Raw genomic sequence first — 19,776 nt, 5'->3', positions numbered from 1 at the left:
TAACAGCTCAGTAAATGAATATTGAGATACTAAAGAATAAACAAGATTTTGAAAAGTTGTGTCATAATTTTGATATGTCAATAGCCACTTATAAACCTTTAGATTAAATACATATAGAATCTATAACTGTGTTTTTAAATCATGCTGAACTGTATGAAACCACCGCTGTTTATTTTTTACCTAGAAAAATGGCAGTTTTGCATAATTTGAACTATGCTTTTATCAGGGCTTCTTAATTGCTAACACTACACGCGTACACATCTAGAAGTGCTGTCTGTACCTGTAAACATGCTTGTTGACACTTTGTGAGCAGTCACTTAATTGAGGCTTTCTACGGGGCCTGGGATTCTGCAGGCAAGCTGTTTGCTGTCATAAGGAACAACAGCTCTTCTTGTCAGTGTATAAAGATACCCCTTCGCCCCTTCCTAACCCTTTATTGCCTGTGCAGCCATGTTTCTTTGCTGCCTAAAACAGTCATTCAGAATTACTGGAAAAGAAGAGACTCCTATGGCTAGCAAATAGGACTTCACGGTACCTTATGCTTTTAAATTGTCTGCTCAGCCCAGCAGGTGTAAAGTTGTCACTTGCACACTAATTACAAGATGCGTTAGCATGTTGCTGTCTTATTCTCATTTCTAGCAGAACAGCCTGAATATGAAGAAACACAGGATAGATGGAGCAGGCTGTAAATAAGTAAGAAATTATATACTGTGTTAAAAGACAGAATAGATGAAGTTTAAAAACTTGGAATTCAAGCACTTTAATGTATAATGTTGACTGAATTATTAGTTATGGAGCTGAGGAAAGGTGATAAGCACAGAGATGTTCGAATCTAGTGACGACCTTACTAAACGATATGGGCCTCATTGTCTAAGGACCCCATTGAACCTAGTCTTGGAAGAAAAGCTGCCTTTTTCTTAGCTTAACACTGATGTTTAACTCTACAAAATCCTTACTTTGAAAGAAAGATTCAGCTCACATCAGGCTAGGTAAGGTAGTAAAAGAACTGAATACATTTCAAATTTATTTTTAATAGTGATAGTTAAAACAGAAAGGAGTCTATGCTCTGTTGTCAGTTTACTAATTGGAAAAAGCATGTACCCATACACATTTATCATCCTGGGTGTTAGAAGATGTGTTATGAATGTTTTCTTACTCATATATGCAAGAGTGGTTTGAGTGAGGATAGTAAAGCTATATTACAAAAGGTCAGATGAGATGGTTGGATAGCATCACTGAGTTTGAGCAAACTCCAGGAGATGGTGAAGGACAGGGAAGCCTGGCGTGCTGCAGTCCTTGAGGCTGCAGAGAGTCAGACATGACTTAGTAGTGACTGAACAGCAACCACCAGAGGTTAAGTGAAAACCTTATCAAAATTAGTACAAAGGCTGAATAATTTTTAAAAACAGCAGCATAATTGCAGTTTATGTAATACTTTTAAAAGCACATAATAACTAAAACTTTGTTGTTTCTTCTGCATAAGTTCATTTCCAGCCCCTCTTTCCTCTCCAGAGGGTGGGCTATGTATGGAGCAGGAAATTGCAAACTTTTGACCATAATTCAGTCTTTCTGGTGACCAGCCCCCATCCAGGAATCCACCTAGAGTCACCACATGAGAACAAAGATGTTCCTAGTTTTCCCTTATTGCTTAGGAATTTACCAGGATATTAGGAATCCCATGTTCGAGATCAGAGTCAAAGACAGATACAGTGCCCCCACTTTATTTGCAGCTTTGCTTTCTGAGGTTTCACTTACCCTTGGTCAGTCGTGGTCCAAAAATATTAAATGGAAAATTCCAGAAATAATTCATAGATTTTCAATTACAAACTATTCTGAATAGCATGATGAAATCCCAAGGTGTCCTGCTGGGGATGTTGAAGAAGAGAGGTACCTGAGATAGATGGTGACTTGCTGAACTGGTTCCTTAATTTGGACATTAAATAGTTACTAGGGAGTTGTAAAGGGTAGGGGGATAGTCTATAGATATTTGTGTTTGAACCGACATGGTTAAAATGAGGAAGATGCTAAAGGACAATGTACTGGTCTATAATTATAGTTCTCAAACTTTTTGAACAAGGTTTATGAGTTGGGGCAAGAAACTCTCATAACTTCTTCCCCCATCCCACATCTTCTCTAGTGACCCTGTGATCTTGGGCAAACTATTTAACTTCTGTAAGCCCCTGTTTCCAGCAGGGAAAATGAGCGTGAATAGCAGTGGCACCCCACTCCAGTACTTTTGGCTGGAAAATCCCATGAATGGAGGAGCCTGGTAGGCTGCAGTCCATGGGGTCGCTAGAGTCGGACACGACTGAGCGACTTCACTTTCACTTTTCACTTTCATGCATTGGAGAAGGAAATGGCAGCCCACTCCAGTGTTCTTGCCTAGAGAATCCCAGGGACGGGGGAGCCTGGTGGGCTGCCGTCTATGGGGTCGCACAGAGTCAGACACAACTGAAGCGACTTAGCAGCAGCAGCAGCAGCAGCAGCAGCAGGTGCTTTGAAAGAACACTAGGGGAATTCAGTGGTTAGGACTCCACACTTCCCCTGCAGGGGCACATGGGTTTAATCCCTAGTCTGGGAACTGAGGTCCTGCGTGCTGCATGGCATGGCCAAAAAAACAAAAAAAGTACTTAGAACAGGAAGGTGTGGACTCCCAATCCAGTGCTCTTTCATAGCTCTCTCCCACTGAACTTTGTCTTTATTTTTGCCTTGTGAAATTCTACTCTCTAGAAGGAAAGCTGTAGTTTCTTTTCAACAAGAAGAATAAAGAATGCCCAAATTACCATATTATCCTCAGTGTTGCAGTGTTACCCTGAGTATCTCAATATTATTTGTATGTTATTAAAAAAATTTAGTCTGGGATTAACAGATACATACTGCTGCTGCTGCTGCTGCTGCGTCGCTTCAGTCGTGTCCGGCTCTGTGCGACCCCGTAGACGGCAGCCCACCAGGCTCCACCATCCCTGGGATTCTCCAGGCAAGAACACTGGAGTGGGTTGCCATTTCCTTCTCCAATGCATGGAAGTGAAAAGTGAAAGTGAAGTCGCTCAGTCGTGTCCGACTCTTAGTGACCCCATGGACTGCAGCCCACCAGGCTCCTCCATCCATGGGATTTTCCAGGCAAGAGTACTGGAGTGGGGTGCCATTGCCTTCTCCAAGATACACACTACTGTACATAAAGTAGATAACAAGGACCTACCATATAGCACAGGGAACTATATTCAATAACTTAGAATAATCCGTAATGAAAAGAAACCTGAAAAAGAACGTGTGTGTGTGTGTGTGTGTGTGTATGCATGTATACATATATATATATATATATATATATATATAACTGAATCACTTTGCTGTACTCCAATTTAAAAATTAAGATTTTTTTTTTTCCAAAAAACATTAGGTTTCTGAACAAACGTTTTTCTGTCCTGTGTTTTTTGTTTTACCATCTCATATTTATTTTCAGTTTTTCATTTTCTTGTATAGTTATGCTTATAAAACCAAAAACCTGACACCTTAATACCAGCATTATTCAGTCTCAGGTCAACAAATCTGCTTTATCTTCCTTTATCCCCATGCTTTAGGTCCATGCCTATGTGACTTCTCTCTTCAGTGTAGGTGAAAGAGTGAAAGACGAAAACATTCTTAAATCTTTCTTAAGACTTTTAGAACCTATCGTTAGCATGTCCCATTGAAATTATGGCAGTTTTATTATTTTATTGGTAAGATATTGAATGCAGGTGACCAGGGTTCGATCCCTGGGTCAGTAAGTTCCCCTGGAGAAGGAAATGCCAACCCTCTCCAGTATTCTTGCCTGGGAAATCCCATAGACAGAGGAGCCTGGCAGGCTACAGTCCATAGGATTGCAAAGAGTCACACACAGCTCAGCGACTAACACTTAAAGATGCTGACATTATCTCACAGTGTTAAATAGCAGGAATTCCGTGTTACTTCTCTGTCTAGAAAGCCAGTCCATCATTGTAACCCAGAGTTTGCTTGTGTTTTAAGTACAGTCGAAGAGATGCAGACTTACTGTAACAAATCCTTTCTGACAAAGGCTAGAGGTGAAATTGTCAGGTCTGAAGATGAGTCTTTTCATCAGAGGGTATGCACTAGATTTGATTAGAGGAAAGCACTGTGGCCCCTGGACCTTTTCATGAGGGACACCTACCTTGGATTCCGTGCTTGGGGAACAACACAAGGGCTCTCCACCAACCGCACATCCTTCACAGGGTGAGGAGGGTGCAAAGCGAGGAATTGTCCCCCCAGAATTGAAGCTCTTTCCTTAATCACTGCACTCCAGGTATCTGGAGCCCCAGAATTCCCTGCGCAAATGACCCCAAATCCACTTCTATCCATGAAATTGTTGTTTAGTCACTAAGTTGTATCTGACTCTTTGGGACCCCATTGACTATAGCCCACCAGGCTCCCCTGTCCATGGGGTTTCCGAAGCAAAAATACTGGAGTGATAGCCATTCCCTTTTCTGGGGGATCTTCCCTATCCAGATATCAAACCCGCGTCTCCTGCATTGGCAGGCAGTTCTTTACCACTGAGCCACCTGGGAAGCCTATCCAAGGAGTGGCCAAGGCTAGTTATGGGGACAGCAAGTAGATAAGCTTGAACATATGGGCTAGTGTCCCCACATCCACACAAGGCTCCACTCAGGGTCAGACAGCGGGACTGAGAAGAGCAGGATTCAGGCCATTAACAGTTTGGGGGTACAACTCTCATCCCCTTGCCTTCTTCCTGCATGGAACTCTGAGGAGTTCACAAATCCTGAATTTGAACCTAGCCTTCTAAAGGGGCATTATGAAGGTACATTTCAGGGTGCAGCACAGAACTTATTAACAGTTATTTGTCTGATTTATAACTTTCATGTGTTTAGACCTGGAGGTCTCATTGCATATTGTGATTTAGTCGCTAAGTCATGTAAGTCGTGTCCAACTCTTGTGACCCCATGAACTGTACCCTGCCAGGCTCCTCTGTCCATGGGATTCTCTAGGCAAGAATACTGGAGTGGGTTGCCATTTCCTCCTCCAGGGGATCTTCTCAACCCAGGGATTGAACCCAGGTCTCCTGAATTGCAGGTAGATTCTTTACCCACTGAGTTACAAGGGAAGCCCTCATCACATATTGGTTGGCCAAATATCTGTTCCGGTTTTTCTGTAACACCTTATGGAAAATCCTGAATGAATTCTGTGGCCAACCCAATATTTCCACTCTGGGTCACAGGAAGGGTCTAGAGGAAGAGAAAAGGAGATCATCTGAACCTTCATTTCTTCTTGTGGGTGAGCCTAGCTCCTTTGATCCTTCGTCAGTCTAGCACTGGATTGGGCCTTCTGGTATAATTCTGGGATGGTGCCCTTGGCCATGATCTTGTCTAAATTCTGCCTTGGCCACGATGTGCGCTTAAGTTTGTGTGCACGCTGAGCTACCGTGGTAGCGGGTAGAAAGATGTAGTGACCAGGGTCTTTGGGGCACCAAGCGAAAAGGGAAGAGAATTGGATGAAACTGTGGCCAAAATGGTTTCTTAGGATTCTATGTGAATTTTAGTTTTCTACTAACCATTGATTATTTGATGTAGGGCCTTCAAATGCTAAGGTCTGAAGTAAATCTTTACCTACTTAAATATTTTTAGGTTAGAAAAAAGAGCTTAATTAGGATAATAAGATGCTTTGTTATTGTTTTTGTTCAGTCGCTAAGTCGTGTCCAACTCTTTGCGACCCCACAGACTGCAGCACACCAGCCTCCTCTGACCTCCAGTACCATCCAGAGTTTGCTCAGATTCATGTCCATTGAATCGGTGATGCTATCTAACTGTCTCATCCTCTGCCACCCCCTTTTGCTTTCAGTCTTTCCCAGCATCAGGGTCTTTTCTAATGAGTCGACTCTTCACATGGCCAAAGATGCCTTATTAGGATTAATTCCTGATACATCTCTGTGAATGCTGTTTTATAAAAAAGAGGAAATTATGAAACAAATCAGTGTCATTAGTCTATTCTGGTATGCTGTTTACATTCAAAAGAGAATTTGCCAGTGAAAATATTTATGCTTTCAGAACTTCTGTAATAAGATCTTCTAATCCAATGGTATTATTTTGCTCTGTATGCAAATATTTCCTGAGCTTAGGGTATTAACTTCAGATATTTCCAGTATTTATAGAAATACTTGGTTCCTTTTATTTGTATTTTAGTACCACAAACCTGCAATCTTCAGTAGTTCATTTAAATTTTTCCAGATAATCAGACCTTATACCCTTATTAACCTGTTTATTTTTGTTTTAATCATATTTTGACTGTTGAAATGTCCTATAATTCATATACATATAGATTTTGTTTGTGTATATATAACACACATACAGAGACACAAGAATGTATATTTTCCTGCCTTTATCAAAGAAATATTTATAAGTTATTGAATAGTGCTGGTATTGTTAAACTTTAAATGGTTGAGTTTCAGGACTTTGCCATTCTGTAAGAAAAGAATTTAAAATGAACTTTGATGGTTATCAACTATTTTTCACATCTACAGTTTAATTATATAGCTATTGATAAAGGCATAAAGGATGAAATTATTTTAAAAAGTAAATTTAAGAAGAAAAAACTAGGCTTTCATTTTGTATACTGTAATGGTTTTAACATGCTATAAAAACAGACATGAGCAAATAACACTCATTTTATAGAGCTGTTTTTTCAAATTACGGAAGTATTTACAGGTTTTAGAAAATGGATATGTCAGGAAGTAAAATGGAAAAAACTAACACTATAAGATTTTCAAAATAGTGATGAATTTATTTTAATGTCATAGACCTGTTAGTGAAATTCAAGCTCACTAAAGAGCAGAAGCTGAGTCTGTGCTTTTGAGTAGTGGGTCTGGGAGTACTTCTTACCTAATTTATTTGTCACTAAGAGAAAATGAACTTCTTTCTAGGTTTGTTCTACAGAAAATGCCAGTTAGTTTCCAAGGAAGATGTGACTCATGATACGAAGCTGTTCTGCTTAATGCTGCCACCAAGCACACATCTTGAGGTGCCAGTTGGGCAACACGTTTACCTCAGGCTACCTATTACAGGTGAGGCTTTGCAGAAACATTTTCTTTAATAAGGAGTTTGTAATCAGTACTAATGTAAGCACCCATGTAGGTTATTAGTGAAGCGTTTCTGGGCAGCTGGTCTTTGTGATATCCCATTTCTGGGTTTGTGGATGCAGAGTGCCTGCAAGTGGGAACTCTAGCTACGCTGCATCACTGTGTGGAGCAAAGAAATTGTCACTCGTCACAGAGACGGTGCCACCAACATTGTAATTTATTACTTTTGTTGTTGTTTACTTGCTAAGTTGTCTCTGACTCTGCAACCTGCCAGGTTCCTCTGTCCTTGGGATTTCCCAGGCAAGAATACTAGAGTGGGTTGCCATTACCTCCCACAGGGAATCTGTTATTAGCAAAGCCTTAAAAGAAAGAGATTAGAGAGCACACAGTCTTCTGTGAAGACAGCTACCAGAAACATACACTAGCATCTCTTATTAGCCAGTTTTAAGTTCAAGGTTGTTTATGAAGTTGAATTTATAAAGCTGAAAATGAGTGGATGATTATAGATGATTTCCTTGCATGTGCCACCAGTAAAAGAAGCTCTTGTAAGTGTATTCCTTACTGTGTAAATGCTCTTTCCTTTATTTTCACCCCCAAATTACCTCGTTTTAAATACCCTTCCAGCTGTTGTCTAATATCTTCTTAATCTGTTGAAGCTGAAAAGGTAACATTCCCATGTCAGTCCTAGTGTTTCCAGCAAGTAGCTTTACAGACTACCAGCCAGGATTTGATAAATATAGTGTATTATACACACTGTTCAATTTTTCTCTTCATCATCACTAATGCCAAGTTATTCAATAACTGATATCTTCCCCAGTGTATTTATTGTCCAAGTATTGTATCTAATTTACACATAGTTAATTTCATATATGTGAGGGAGCCATGTATAAAATTTTGGTCTTTCAAATGTGTTAACTCCTCTTTCTTTGGATTTTGGCTAGCTAAAATATAACATGGCTTCTTACTAATTTTACCCTGTTTTTTATTTTTATATTCTTAGTAGTAGTTGGATTAGTGTTCTTTTCAATTACCAAAATAATGCATAAAATGATAAATTGTTAAAATAATTCAAAAATTCATGCCTTCCTAAAACTCAAATTATCCCATTGGCCATCAGTATTCATTGTTAAAAATTTGGTATATAATTAAAATTATTGTGTAAGTATCTCCTTGTATCTCTGTGTAAACTTCTGATGCCATTTTTGTTGTGGCCCATTACAAAGCTTATATGCTGATGGCAAAGATGGTTGTTTTAAGTTTATTAGCATAAAATCCTATCATTTTATGCCACACTTAATAAAAACAGGTTATTCATATTATGGTGAATTACTGATTTGTTAAAATTATTTCAACACATTTTGGCTTAGAGTATATATGCATGTGCTGTATACATATAGAACATAGTTAGAAATATATTACATTAAGGGTGCAGTTTTAAATATATACTGATAGCATCATAACATTTTTATGTTTCATCTTCATTTGTTTAGATTTTTAGAATTGAATTTCTTTGTTTTGACTTTCTCGAGGTACTGAAATTGTGAAGCCATATACACCTGTATGTGATTCCTTATTCTCAGAGTTCAAGGAACCAGTTCTTCCCAACAATATATACATCTACTTTTTGATCAAAATCTACCCTGCTGGATTCTTCACACCAGAGCTTGATCAGCTTCAGATTGGTTAGTATTTTTTTTTTTTAATTTAGATTGTGTTCTAGATTGGATCACATATTACACTCTCCTTTGGTTACTTCCTTGTGGAATCTGTCAAATATCTTAAACTCACCATGTCTGCAGCCAAAGTTGTGTTCTCTTAGTCTCACCATATTGCTTCCATATTCCTCATCTGTTCTTTGCTTCTTTGCAAAATATTATCTGTTCATCCTCCACCCCATTTGGAAACTTGAGTCTTCCCTGAGTCTTCCCATTCAGTTCAGTTCAGTTTCATCACTCAGTCATGTCCAACTCTTTGCAACCCTGTAGACTGCAGCATGCCCAGGCTTCCCTGTCCCATCACCAACTCCCAGAGCCTACTCAGACTCATGGCCATCACATCGGTGATGCCATCCAACCATCTCATCCTCTGTTGTCCCCTTCTCCTCCTGCCGTCAATGTTTCCCAGCATCAGGGTCTTTTCCAATGAGTCAGTTCTTTGCATCAGATGGCCAAAGTGTTGGAGCTTCAGCTTCAGCATCAGTCCTTCCAATGAATATTCAGGACTGATTTCCTTTAGGATGGACTGGTTGGATCTTGCAATCCAAGAGACTCTCAAGAGTCTTCTCCAACACCAGAGTTCAAAAGCATCAATTCTTTGAAACTCAGCTTTCGTTATGGTTCAGTCTCACATCCATACATGACTACTGGAAAAACCACAGCTTTGACTATACAGACCTTTGTCAGTGAAGTAATATCTCTGCTTTTTAACATGCTGTCTAGGTTTGTCATAGCTATTCTTCCAAGGAACAAGCATCTTAATTTCATGTTTATTTCAATTTAAGTTAATTTCAATTTAAAGTCATCATCTGCAGTGATTTTGGAACACAAGAAAATAAAGTCTGTCACTGTTTTCCATTGTTTCTTCATCTATATGCCATGAAGTAATGGTACCAGATGCCATGATCTTAGTTTTCTGAATGTTGAGTTTCAAACCAACTTTTTCACTCTCTCCTTTCACTTTCATCAAGTCTCTTTAGTTCCTCTCTGCTTTCTGCCATAAGTGTGATGTCATCTGCATATCTGAGGTTATTGGTCTTTCTCCTTGCAGTCTTGATTCTGCTGCTGCTACTGCTGCTAAGTCGCTTCAGTTGTGTCCGACTCTGTGCAACCCCATAGACGGCAGCCCACCAGGCTCCGCCATCCCTGGGATTCTCCAGGCAAGAACACTGGAGTGGGTTGCCATTTCCTTCTCCAATGCATGAAAGTGAAAAGTGAAAGTGAAGTTGCTCAGTCGTGTCCAACTCTTCGCAACCCCATGGACTGCAGCCTACCAGGCTCCTCCATCCATGGGATTTTCCAGGCAAGAGTACTGGAGTGGGGTGCCATTGCCTTCTCCGGAGTCTTGATTCTAGCTTGTGCTTCATCTAATCAAGTGTTCACCTGATGTACCCTGCATATAAGTTAAATAAGCAGGCTGACAATATACAGCCTTGACGTACTTACTTCTTTCCCAATTTGGAACCAGTCTGTTGTTTCATGTCCGGTTCTGTTACTTGAACTGCATACAGATTTCTCAGGAGTTAGGTAAGGTCGTCTGGTATTCCCATCTCTTGAAAAATTTTCCACATAGTCAAAGGCTTTAGCATAGTCAGTGAAGCAGAAGTAGACGTTTTTCTGGAATTCTCTTGCTTTTTCTGTGAGCCAACAGATATTGACAATTTGATCTCTGGTTCTTCTGCCTTTTCTTCATCCAGTCTGAACATCTGGAAGTTCTCGGTTCACATACTGTTGAAGCCTAGCTTGGAGAATTTTGAGCATTACTTTGCTAGCTAGCATGTGAAATGAGTGCAATTGTGCAGTGATTTGAACATTCTTTGGCATTGCCTTTCTTCAGTATTAGAATGAAAACTGACCTTTTCCAGTCCTGTGGCCAATGCTGAGTTTTCCAAATTTGCTGGCATATTGAATATAGCACTTTCACAGCATCATCTTTTAGGATTTGAAAAAGCTCAGCTGGAATTCCATCACCTCCACTAGTTTTGTTCATAGTGATTAGTTCATAGTTCCTAAGGCCCACTTGACTTCACATTCCAGGATTTCTGGCTCTAGGTGAGTGATCACACCATTGTGGTTTGTCTGGGTCATTAAGATCTTTTTTGAGTAGTACTTCTGTGCATTCTTGCCACTTCTTGATATCTTCTGCTTCTGTCAGGTCCATACTGTTTCTGTCTTTTATGTTCTTTTGATGTCTTTTATGTTCTTTTATGTTCTGTCTTGAAATGTTCTTTTGGTGTCTCTAATTTTCTTGAAGAGAGCTCTAGTCTTTCCCATTCTATTGTTTTCTATGTCTTTGCATTGATCACTTAGGAAGGCTTTCTTATCTCTCCTTGCTATTCTTTGGAACTCTGCATTGAGATGGATATATCTTTCCTTTTCTCCTTTGCCTTCACTTCTCTTCTTTTCTCAGCTATTTGTAAGGCCTCCTCAGACAACCATTGCCTCCCTCCCAATCCAGTCAGTGGCTAAGTTCTGATGAGTCTACCTCCCAGTAGCTTTTTAATCTGTCTTTTCTATCCTTTCTGCTACCTCTTAGATCAATCCTTCATCACTTCTCTCTTGATCTGTAACTGGTCTCTCTCAGTTGCCTTTAACTGATATCTTACTATTAATCTGCATTTTCCAGTTCTTTATCCATATCTGCCCTGATAATCAATTTAATCATGTTGCTCTGCAGGTTTGATACCTTGGATGGGTCTCCATTACCTAACTGATTACACCCTTTTCATGGCCTATGAAGACTTTGATGAACTCTCCAGCTTCACCTCTCACTATACAAAATACTTGTGCTACTCAGGCTCTACAAGTTTGCCATCCTCATTCATTGACACATGAGCTTTGTAGGATGCCCATTGACCCTCTTTCTACCTGTCAAGTACCTTTGTTTTAGTATTTTTTAAAAATATCACTTCCTTTATGAAACTTCCCTCCTCTTCTGAACCCCTCAGTAACTAACACTGTTCATAGCTCTAGAATAAGAATACATAATATTTCCTATTTACAGAACTTTGAGTTTAAGGATATAGATTGTCTTATCTTTGTATTTCCCATCCCTAGCAGAGCAGTTGGCACATAATGGGCTTTTAATAAAAGTACTCTGAAAGAATTAATAAAGGGACTATAATGAAATCTACTAATATTTAGAGATTCCCTCCCTTACTATTTTACTCCTTTTTCTATGTCTTCAGCTTTTCACTGTCTTTTGCCTAACAATAAATGTGCCCTTCCCCCTTTAAGACCACATTAGCAGTAATATCGAGTGAAATAGATTGCTGAAATTTGGAAATAGAGAAAATTTTTGCTATCTGAAAGTTAAGCTCAGCAATCAACATATAACAAATGTGACGAGTCATCTTTGGTTACATAAATCAAAATATTGAACATAAATGTGAACCTATAGAATTTTGGAATACCTACGGATCTAATGAAGGTGATACGACCTCGTGAAGGACTGACAGCACAATTGTAATATAGAAGGTGGAAACTTAACCAGTGGTCTTACAACCTATCTGTAGACATTGTGTAACACAAAACAGAGTGGAGAGTCAGCCTACAGCATGCAAAAGGAAAGCTGAAATAGTAAGGCCAGTGTTTTTTCAATTTCATCTAGGGGAGCTCTCATGGCACAGACACTGGTGCCCCTTAGAGGGTTTTACACTGGCATGACAGTGATAACTCATGAAACTCCATTATGACCTATAGGAGCTACCTTATCAAACTATCCACTTTGTTTCAATTCTGTGTTCATTGAGCAATTTTATATGATTATTTTGACCTTCCAAATAGTCCAGTTTTTTATCTTCCTGCACTGGGAATGGAAGTCCCGGATGGAGCTCAGGTTACTAGATGCAGGTGGTCTGCTGAAAATCGTTGCCATTCTGGCAGGTATGCTTTAATCTCTTGTGAATTAGAGTAGCATTAGGTCCATGCCTGAGTCTAATCAATTTTATGACATTGGAAAGACTGGACTGTGGACAGAAATTATCAAGATAATATCATTCTGTGAGGCTTCTTTAGTAAACAAACAGCTGATTTTTTCCCGAGGATATTCTGCTCTCATGGTTCCTTTCAAATTATAACAGGGAGCTTCTGTTACTTTCTAATGTTTAACTCATCAATTACTACCCAATTCTTACTATCCTGCCATGGACAAGAAAGGGAAAAGAGATGAGCAGCCAAGCATTAAAAATAAACCAGAGCATTTGAAATTGTTTTTTAAAGTATGGACTTTATTTTTTTTATTATTTTTAATATTACATTGAAAATTTCTGAAATGTCCTGAAGACAGTTCTCTTATTTGAGTGGTGCACAGAGATTATATCAGTTGCATACCAGAAAAGGGTTTATTCAAATATTTTGATTGTAGATTTGGTAGTAGTGTGCCCCAAGTATGGTTTCTGATCATGCTTTGTTTTTAATAGGAATTCAGAACAGCTCTTGTTTTATTTTGTGGGTTTTTTTTCCAGTTGTGTTTAAAAAAATTTTTTTAATTGAAGTATAGTTGATTTACATGTTGTGTCAGTCTCTGCTGTACAGCAAATTGACTCAGTTATACACATATAGACATTCTTTTTTTAATATTCTTTTCCATTATGGTTTATCACAGGATATTGAATATAGTTTCCTATGCTCTATGGTAGGACCTTGTTGTTTATCATCCTATATATAATAGTTTATACCTGTTCATCCTGAACTCCCAGTCCTCCCCTCTCCCACCTCCTCCCCCTTGGCAACCACAAGTCTGTTCTCTATGTCTGTGAGTCTGTTTCTGTTCTGTAGATACGTTCATTTGTGCCATTAGATTCCACATATAAGTGATATCTTATAATATTTTGTCTTTCTCTTTCTGACTTACTGCAGTTAGTATGATAATCTCTAGTTGCATCGATGTTGCTGCAAATGGCATTATGTCATTCTTTTTTATGGCTGAGTATTACCCGATTGTATATATGTACATTTATCCATTCATCTGTTGCTAAACATTTAGATTATTTCTGTGTCTTGGCTACTGTGAATAGTGCTGCTGTGAACATAGGTGTGCGTGTCTCTTTTTGAATTATTGATTTGTCCATGTATATGCCCAGGCATAGGATTGCTGAATCGTATGGTAATTCTATTTTCAGTTTTCTGAGGAACCTTCACACTGTTTTCCATAGTAGCTGTACCAATTTACATTCCCACCAAATGAGTAGGAGGGTTTCCTTTTCTCTACACCCTTTCCAGCATTTGTTGTTTGTATATTTTTTAATGATGGTCATTCTAACTGGTGTGAGGTGGTTCCTCATTGTGGTTTTGATTTGCATTTCTCTAATGATTAGTGATGTTGAGCATCTCTTCATGTGCCTATTGGCCATCTGTATGTTCTTTGAAGAAATGTCTACTAAGATCTTTTACCTATTTTTCCATTGGGTTGTTTGTTTTTTGTTGTTGTTGAGTTGTATGAGCTGTTTGTATATTTTGGAGATTAAGTCCTTGTCTGTCACATCATTGGCAAATATTTTCTCCCATTCTGTACGTTGTCTTTTTTTTTTCTTTTTATGGTCTCTTTTGTGTGCAAAAGCCTATATGTTTAATTAGGTCCATCCCATTTGTTTATTTTGTTTTTATTTCTATTGTCTTGGGAGACTGAGCTAAGAAAACAATAGTACATAAGATAATATTTTAAAAATGCATTTTGCTGTGCCAAACCACCTAGGCTCAAAAGGCTACAAATTGTACAGTTTTACCATTTATATGACATTCTGGAAAAGCAAAACTGTAGGAATGGAACAGATAAATAGTTGTGAGGGGTGGGGTGAGGGGTTGAATACAAAGGGGAATTTTTAGGGTGATAGAAGCATTCTGTATGCTGTTGAGATGGTGGACACATGACTATGCATTTGTCAAAGACCATGCAGAGTGAATTTTACTATGTGAAAAAAATATAAAACTTTCAGAAAAAAATGCAAGTTCTGCAACTTGTGTTTGGTGATGTCAGGGAATCCCAGATGGAATGCAGAGTGTGGCAAATGAATCTGTTTTACAAATGTATGAAGTAACCTCAGTGAAGGGAGTGGGGAATAAAATAAACTAAAAAAATTAAAATGGACTAAAGAATTATCTCAAATTATTAACAGTATCTAGGAGTGATTTTTATTGCTGTATATTTGCATATTTTTAAATGTTCTTTGGTAAGGAAATGTGACTTTTGTAATTAAAAAATTAACAGTAAAAAGATAATAAGATATTAGAAAGTATTTCTATTTCAATTTTTTTCTCCTACTAGGTTTATTACTATGATTAAGAATCAGTATGTAAGTAGTGAATATGTATTCTCCACTCTGTACTATGCAAGACAGGTATACACAGACTCTGCTTTTTAAATAGTTTTATCAATAGTTTAGCAATCAAGACTTTATTGATAATTAGTGGCAGTAGTTTATAAATTAGAGATGCCAGATGGTTTGGGAAAATAATGTTGGGAAATAAGTATAATAAAACCTTATTATTAATTTGATTATAATGAAAATGTGAGTATAATGACATACTTGGGGGCCTAATGAATATTCTTAAAACTGCTTACATTCCTTGAAAACTGAGATATAGTCTGATAATTATGCAACCTGCTTCTCCTAGTGTTCTTAATTTGGCTAGGTTAACTGTTTCAGTTTTCCTGATTTTTTTTTTTTTTTCTGATTTCATGTATATTTCGTTGTATAGGAGATTATGTTTCTGTAAGCAATCCTGAGGGCAATTTTATAATATCCCAGCTCCAAGAATTGGAAGATCTCTTTTTATTGGCAGCAGGAACAGGCTTCACACCAATGGTTAAAGTACTGAATTATGCTTTGACTAATATACCCAGTCTCAGGTATGTCATTTTACATTTAATTCCTGTCCCTTGTGAGGCTGTTAGATTAGTAGAAGGTGTTCTAAATCTATTAAAAACTCAATGGACTTCAACAGACATGTTCTCATCCCTTAGTCATCATTTCTTTCTCTTCTTCCTCTACTCTAAGCTGTTTTATTCACTTGATTCCTTTAGTTTTGTTACCTTTGATTACCTAATTGACACTGAAAAAACACTCATGCTAATTCACGGTTAGACTTTCCATTCATGCGTATTTTAAATATAATTGAAATAGTACTTTTGAATTGTTGTTTTTTCTTTTAAGGAAAGTGAAGCTGATGTTCTTCAATAAAACAGAGGATGACATAATTTGGAGAAGCCAGTTGGAGAAATTAGCATTTAAGGATAAAAGGTATTAAAGTAGTATTAGCTCTGTGTTTAAATATTTTCATACATGTTCAGTCAGTTGAGACCTTAACCTCTTTCAGTTCCAGTTCTTAGTTGACCAGAAAACTCCTTCTAATAAAAACTAAACAAATCAATAATTCTCTTTTAAAAAATTTAAATGTAAGTAATGTTAATACACCTTCCCCAAAGAAATACTATTTGATAAGGTCAATGTGACATCAAATATGTATTGATAAAATATATAATGGACTTTATATTGATTTTTTTAATTAAAAAAAAATTTTGGCTGCACCACATTGCTCATGGGATCATATTCCCCAACTAAGGATCGAACCCACACCCCCTACATTGAAAGCTCAGAGTCCTAACCACTGGACCGCCAGGGAAGTTCCTGGGCTTTCTGTTTATGTTATGTTTTATAGTGAGTTGGGTTTCTTTGAAAATGATCCAGTGTAGTCAGTTTGGTAATTCAAGATTTTCTAATTATAATGGGGACAAATCAAATAAGTTTGGTGAGATGAGTTAAACAAAAATAAAGATGTTTTGGGACTTCCCAGGTGGTCCAGTGGTTAAGACTCCATACTTCCAATGCAGGTAGCCTGGGTTCAATCCCTGGTCAGGGAGCTAGATCCTGCATGCTGCAACCAAGAGCCCACATGATGCAACTCAGGATCCCACATGCCACAGCTAAGTCCCAGTGCAGCCAAATTAAATAAGCAAACATGATTCTTTACTACAGGATTTCTTAGAGCCTTTACCATCCATGCCAGTGCCTGTTGTGACTTTCCAGAAAGGGGGTTAATTATACATTGTTTAGCAAGATTCTCTTCATTTTTGTTTGTTTACATAAACACAATTAAATATCACAAATGATCCTCAGTAGACACTTTGGGAAATGCCAGTATAGTTCATGGAAAAAAATTTGAGGCAGGCTGAACTCAGTGGCAGAATGAGGCAGCAAGGACAGCAAGGTAACAATTTGTTTCATAGAAAAAGAGCCCAAGCATAGTGAAGAAGGTGAGATAGGTTAACAGGCATATGCTCTATCTCCCCTAAAGAGAGGTAAAAGCAGTATGAAATTCAAAACACATCTTTTAGGAGAAGAGCGAATGGAACAAGCTGTCATACATCCTGAAGCATTTTTGTAATCGTTAAAAACTATTTCTAGAATTGCAGAACTTCCTAAGTCACACAAAGTATCTGACGTAAATGTTTATGTTTTTGACGGTATAGTATAGATAAAGTTCTCTGCCTTTTCAAAGGTAAAGACTTCAGGAACTCAGCTGTCCCAGGGCCTCCAGGTACTTCAGAATATTTTCCAAACATCTTCACTAAGGTGATGCCATGGTTCCTTCTAGTCTTCTCTCTGTTGTCTCCCATCCTCCCCCTCATTCTTGTTTAGTAAGTAATTTGCACAAATTAAGAATGATCTGAATTTAATGATCTTTGAAGTGCTTTCTCTTCTTAATATACTTAAAACATAATCCTAAAAATATTTATTATGTCTAAGTAGTTACATGGCAATTTAGAGCCTAATTTAAAGAAATACAGATTCCTGGGTTTTTCTAGTGTCTTTTTCACTCAAAGTGGAAAATTGGAAGCAACGTTTATGAAAAAACCTAAAGACCTAAATTCTGGCTTTCTGTCTACCCTTTACTAGCTTGAAACTGTATTCAAAAATTACTTACTCTGTAGGCCTGTCTCTTTATCTTCAAAATAGAATAATGACATCTGTCGTACTTCCTTCCTAAGGCTATTGTGCAGACTAGAGAAGGCAGTGTAAATGCTTTGGAAACTGTGAAGCCCTGCCTCAGATTATTTGGATTGTGGTTAGGGAGGACCTCTGTGGACATGCATTTCATTTCTGTATTGACTACTTGAGCTTCTTTTTTCTAAACAATCATTTAAAAGACTTTAGACAGACGTAGCTATACTTCTGTGGCTAGTTTTTGTTTTTTCTTTTGTAAGTACTTCTGGCAGTTTGGGGACATGGTATTTTGTAAGATCTTTTCCTTGTACAAGGAAAATTCATTTACTATTATTTCGGCAAACAGTATTTCTTTGATGTAAGAACTAATTGGTAAAGGGTATGTGTTGACAGTTTCTGAACACAAAGTATGCTTTAACAACATCCCCTGTGTGTTTTTTCTTGCATGGTCCATGTAATTTGGGTTGGTGGCATTGTGTAGGCTTGAGGATAAGGAAAGGCCCCTTTATCCCCACTTCTGGATGAGTGGCTCTAACAGTACTCATCAGGTGAGAGAGACGCTCCAGTTTGCTGGGAGAAGTGAGAGTGTTTTGACTGCCAGCCTGCCTTTATCCTCTCTCTTCTGCTCCCATTCCTGTGCGTTCTCTGCTCCCTGCCTTCTCTTCGGCCTTCTGGAGATACACTCGCCTTGCTGGAGGCCCACTACTAGCACTGACTTCCAGCACTGGCTGATCTGTGTTCCCTGGATACTCATGGTCAGACCCTCACTGGAAAACGCATGGCTTCGTATGGGTACGTGGCTTTGGAACATTTATCAGGAACCTTCCATATTCTGAGACTATGCAGATGGAGGAGAAACCTGGCCTTGAAGGCTTACCAATGGGTTTTGGTAGTAGTATTCAGTCAAGATATATAACTGTTGAGTCCCACACATTCAAGGAAAGTAAAAGTTTAAATTTAATGTAAGGTAGTTTTAATTGGTCATAACTATCATTTAGTTGGGCTTCCAGGGTGGCTCAATGGTAAAGAATCTGCCTGCCAGTGCAGGCTGTCCCTGGGTTTGATCCCTGGGGCAGGAAGAACCCCTGGAGAAGGAAATGGCAACCCACTCAGTATTCTTGCCTGGGAAATCCCATGGACAGAGGAGCCTGTTGGGCTACAGTCATAAACATCATTTAGTTAACATTTAAGGCTTTATTTTTTATCTGTTAAATCATACTTTCCACACATTTCCTACATTGACTCTCCTGTGTCACTTCTCATTTTACCAATACATTTCTGATGACAAAATGTGACACTTGAACACATCATCTTGGTTAGATTATTATTGGATTGTGGCAATAAAAACGTGTGTAGTTAAATGAAATACCCTGTTCTCTGTAGGATTAGGACACAGTTTCTAATCAGCCCTTTGTAGAACAAGGAGGAATAGGAAAAATAGATGCTGAGACTGGTGTGTAATCTAGTACTTTCATTTTCAGCAAGCATGTTTATCCAAATAATGTGTTTGGCAAGGGAAATTCTTTGAAACACAATTGTATAATGGAAACTTATTAACCTTGTGACCTTGAGCAAGTTACTTGATCTGATGGAGCTTCATTTTTTCCATCTATGAAAAGGGACATCAATATCTACATCATAGGATTGTTTGCAAAAGGGGGCAGTGAAATGGCAGAGTAGGTGCTGGGCCCAGAATTAGTATATTTGTAACGTTCGATGGCACCCCACTCCAGTACTCTTGCCTGGAAAATCCCATGGACGGAGGAGCCTGGTGGGCTGCAGTCCATGGGGTCGCGAAGAATGGGACTCGACTGAGTGACTTCCCTTTCACTTTTCACTTTCATGCATTGGAGAAGGAAATGGCAACCCACTCCAGTGTTCTTGCCTGGAGAATCCCAGGGACGGGGGAGCCTGGTGAGCTGCAGTCTATGGGGTTGCACAGAGTTGGACACGACTGAAGTGACTCAACAGCAACAGCAAGGCAGTTCTATTAGATAACCTATTTGTTAGGGCTGCCATCTATGGGGTCACACAG

At 38.5% G+C, this 19,776-nt stretch overlaps 1 protein-coding gene across 11 annotated transcripts in view; it reads left to right on the top strand.

The window, feature by feature from the left end:
• The window catches only part of CYB5R4 (cytochrome b5 reductase 4), a 128,584-nt gene that overhangs the window by 90,545 nt on the left and 18,263 nt on the right, over positions 1-19,776 (top strand). For 8 of the 11 annotated variants that reach the window (XM_086316410.1, XM_086316414.1, XM_086316418.1 and 5 more), the window contains 4 exons: positions 6,926-7,066; positions 8,611-8,763; positions 15,496-15,646; positions 15,951-16,037. In XM_086316410.1, the coding sequence (XP_086172536.1) occupies positions 6,926-7,066; positions 8,611-8,763; positions 15,496-15,646; positions 15,951-16,037 (532 nt within the window). Of the gene's footprint in view, positions 1-6,925; positions 7,067-8,610; positions 8,764-9,847; positions 10,106-15,495; positions 15,647-15,950; positions 16,038-19,776 lie in introns of those variants that run through there. The other 3 variants (XM_086316419.1, XM_086316416.1, XM_086316415.1) reach the window with 1 other exon arrangement.

Source organism: Bos grunniens, chromosome 9 (assembly GCF_055505025.1).
Source record: "Bos grunniens cultivar Pamir isolate PY7600 chromosome 9, Bosgru_T2T1.0, whole genome shotgun sequence".
NCBI classification, from domain to species: domain Eukaryota; kingdom Metazoa; phylum Chordata; class Mammalia; order Artiodactyla; family Bovidae; genus Bos; species Bos grunniens.
This window is presented reverse-complemented; position numbering and strand designations above follow the sequence as displayed.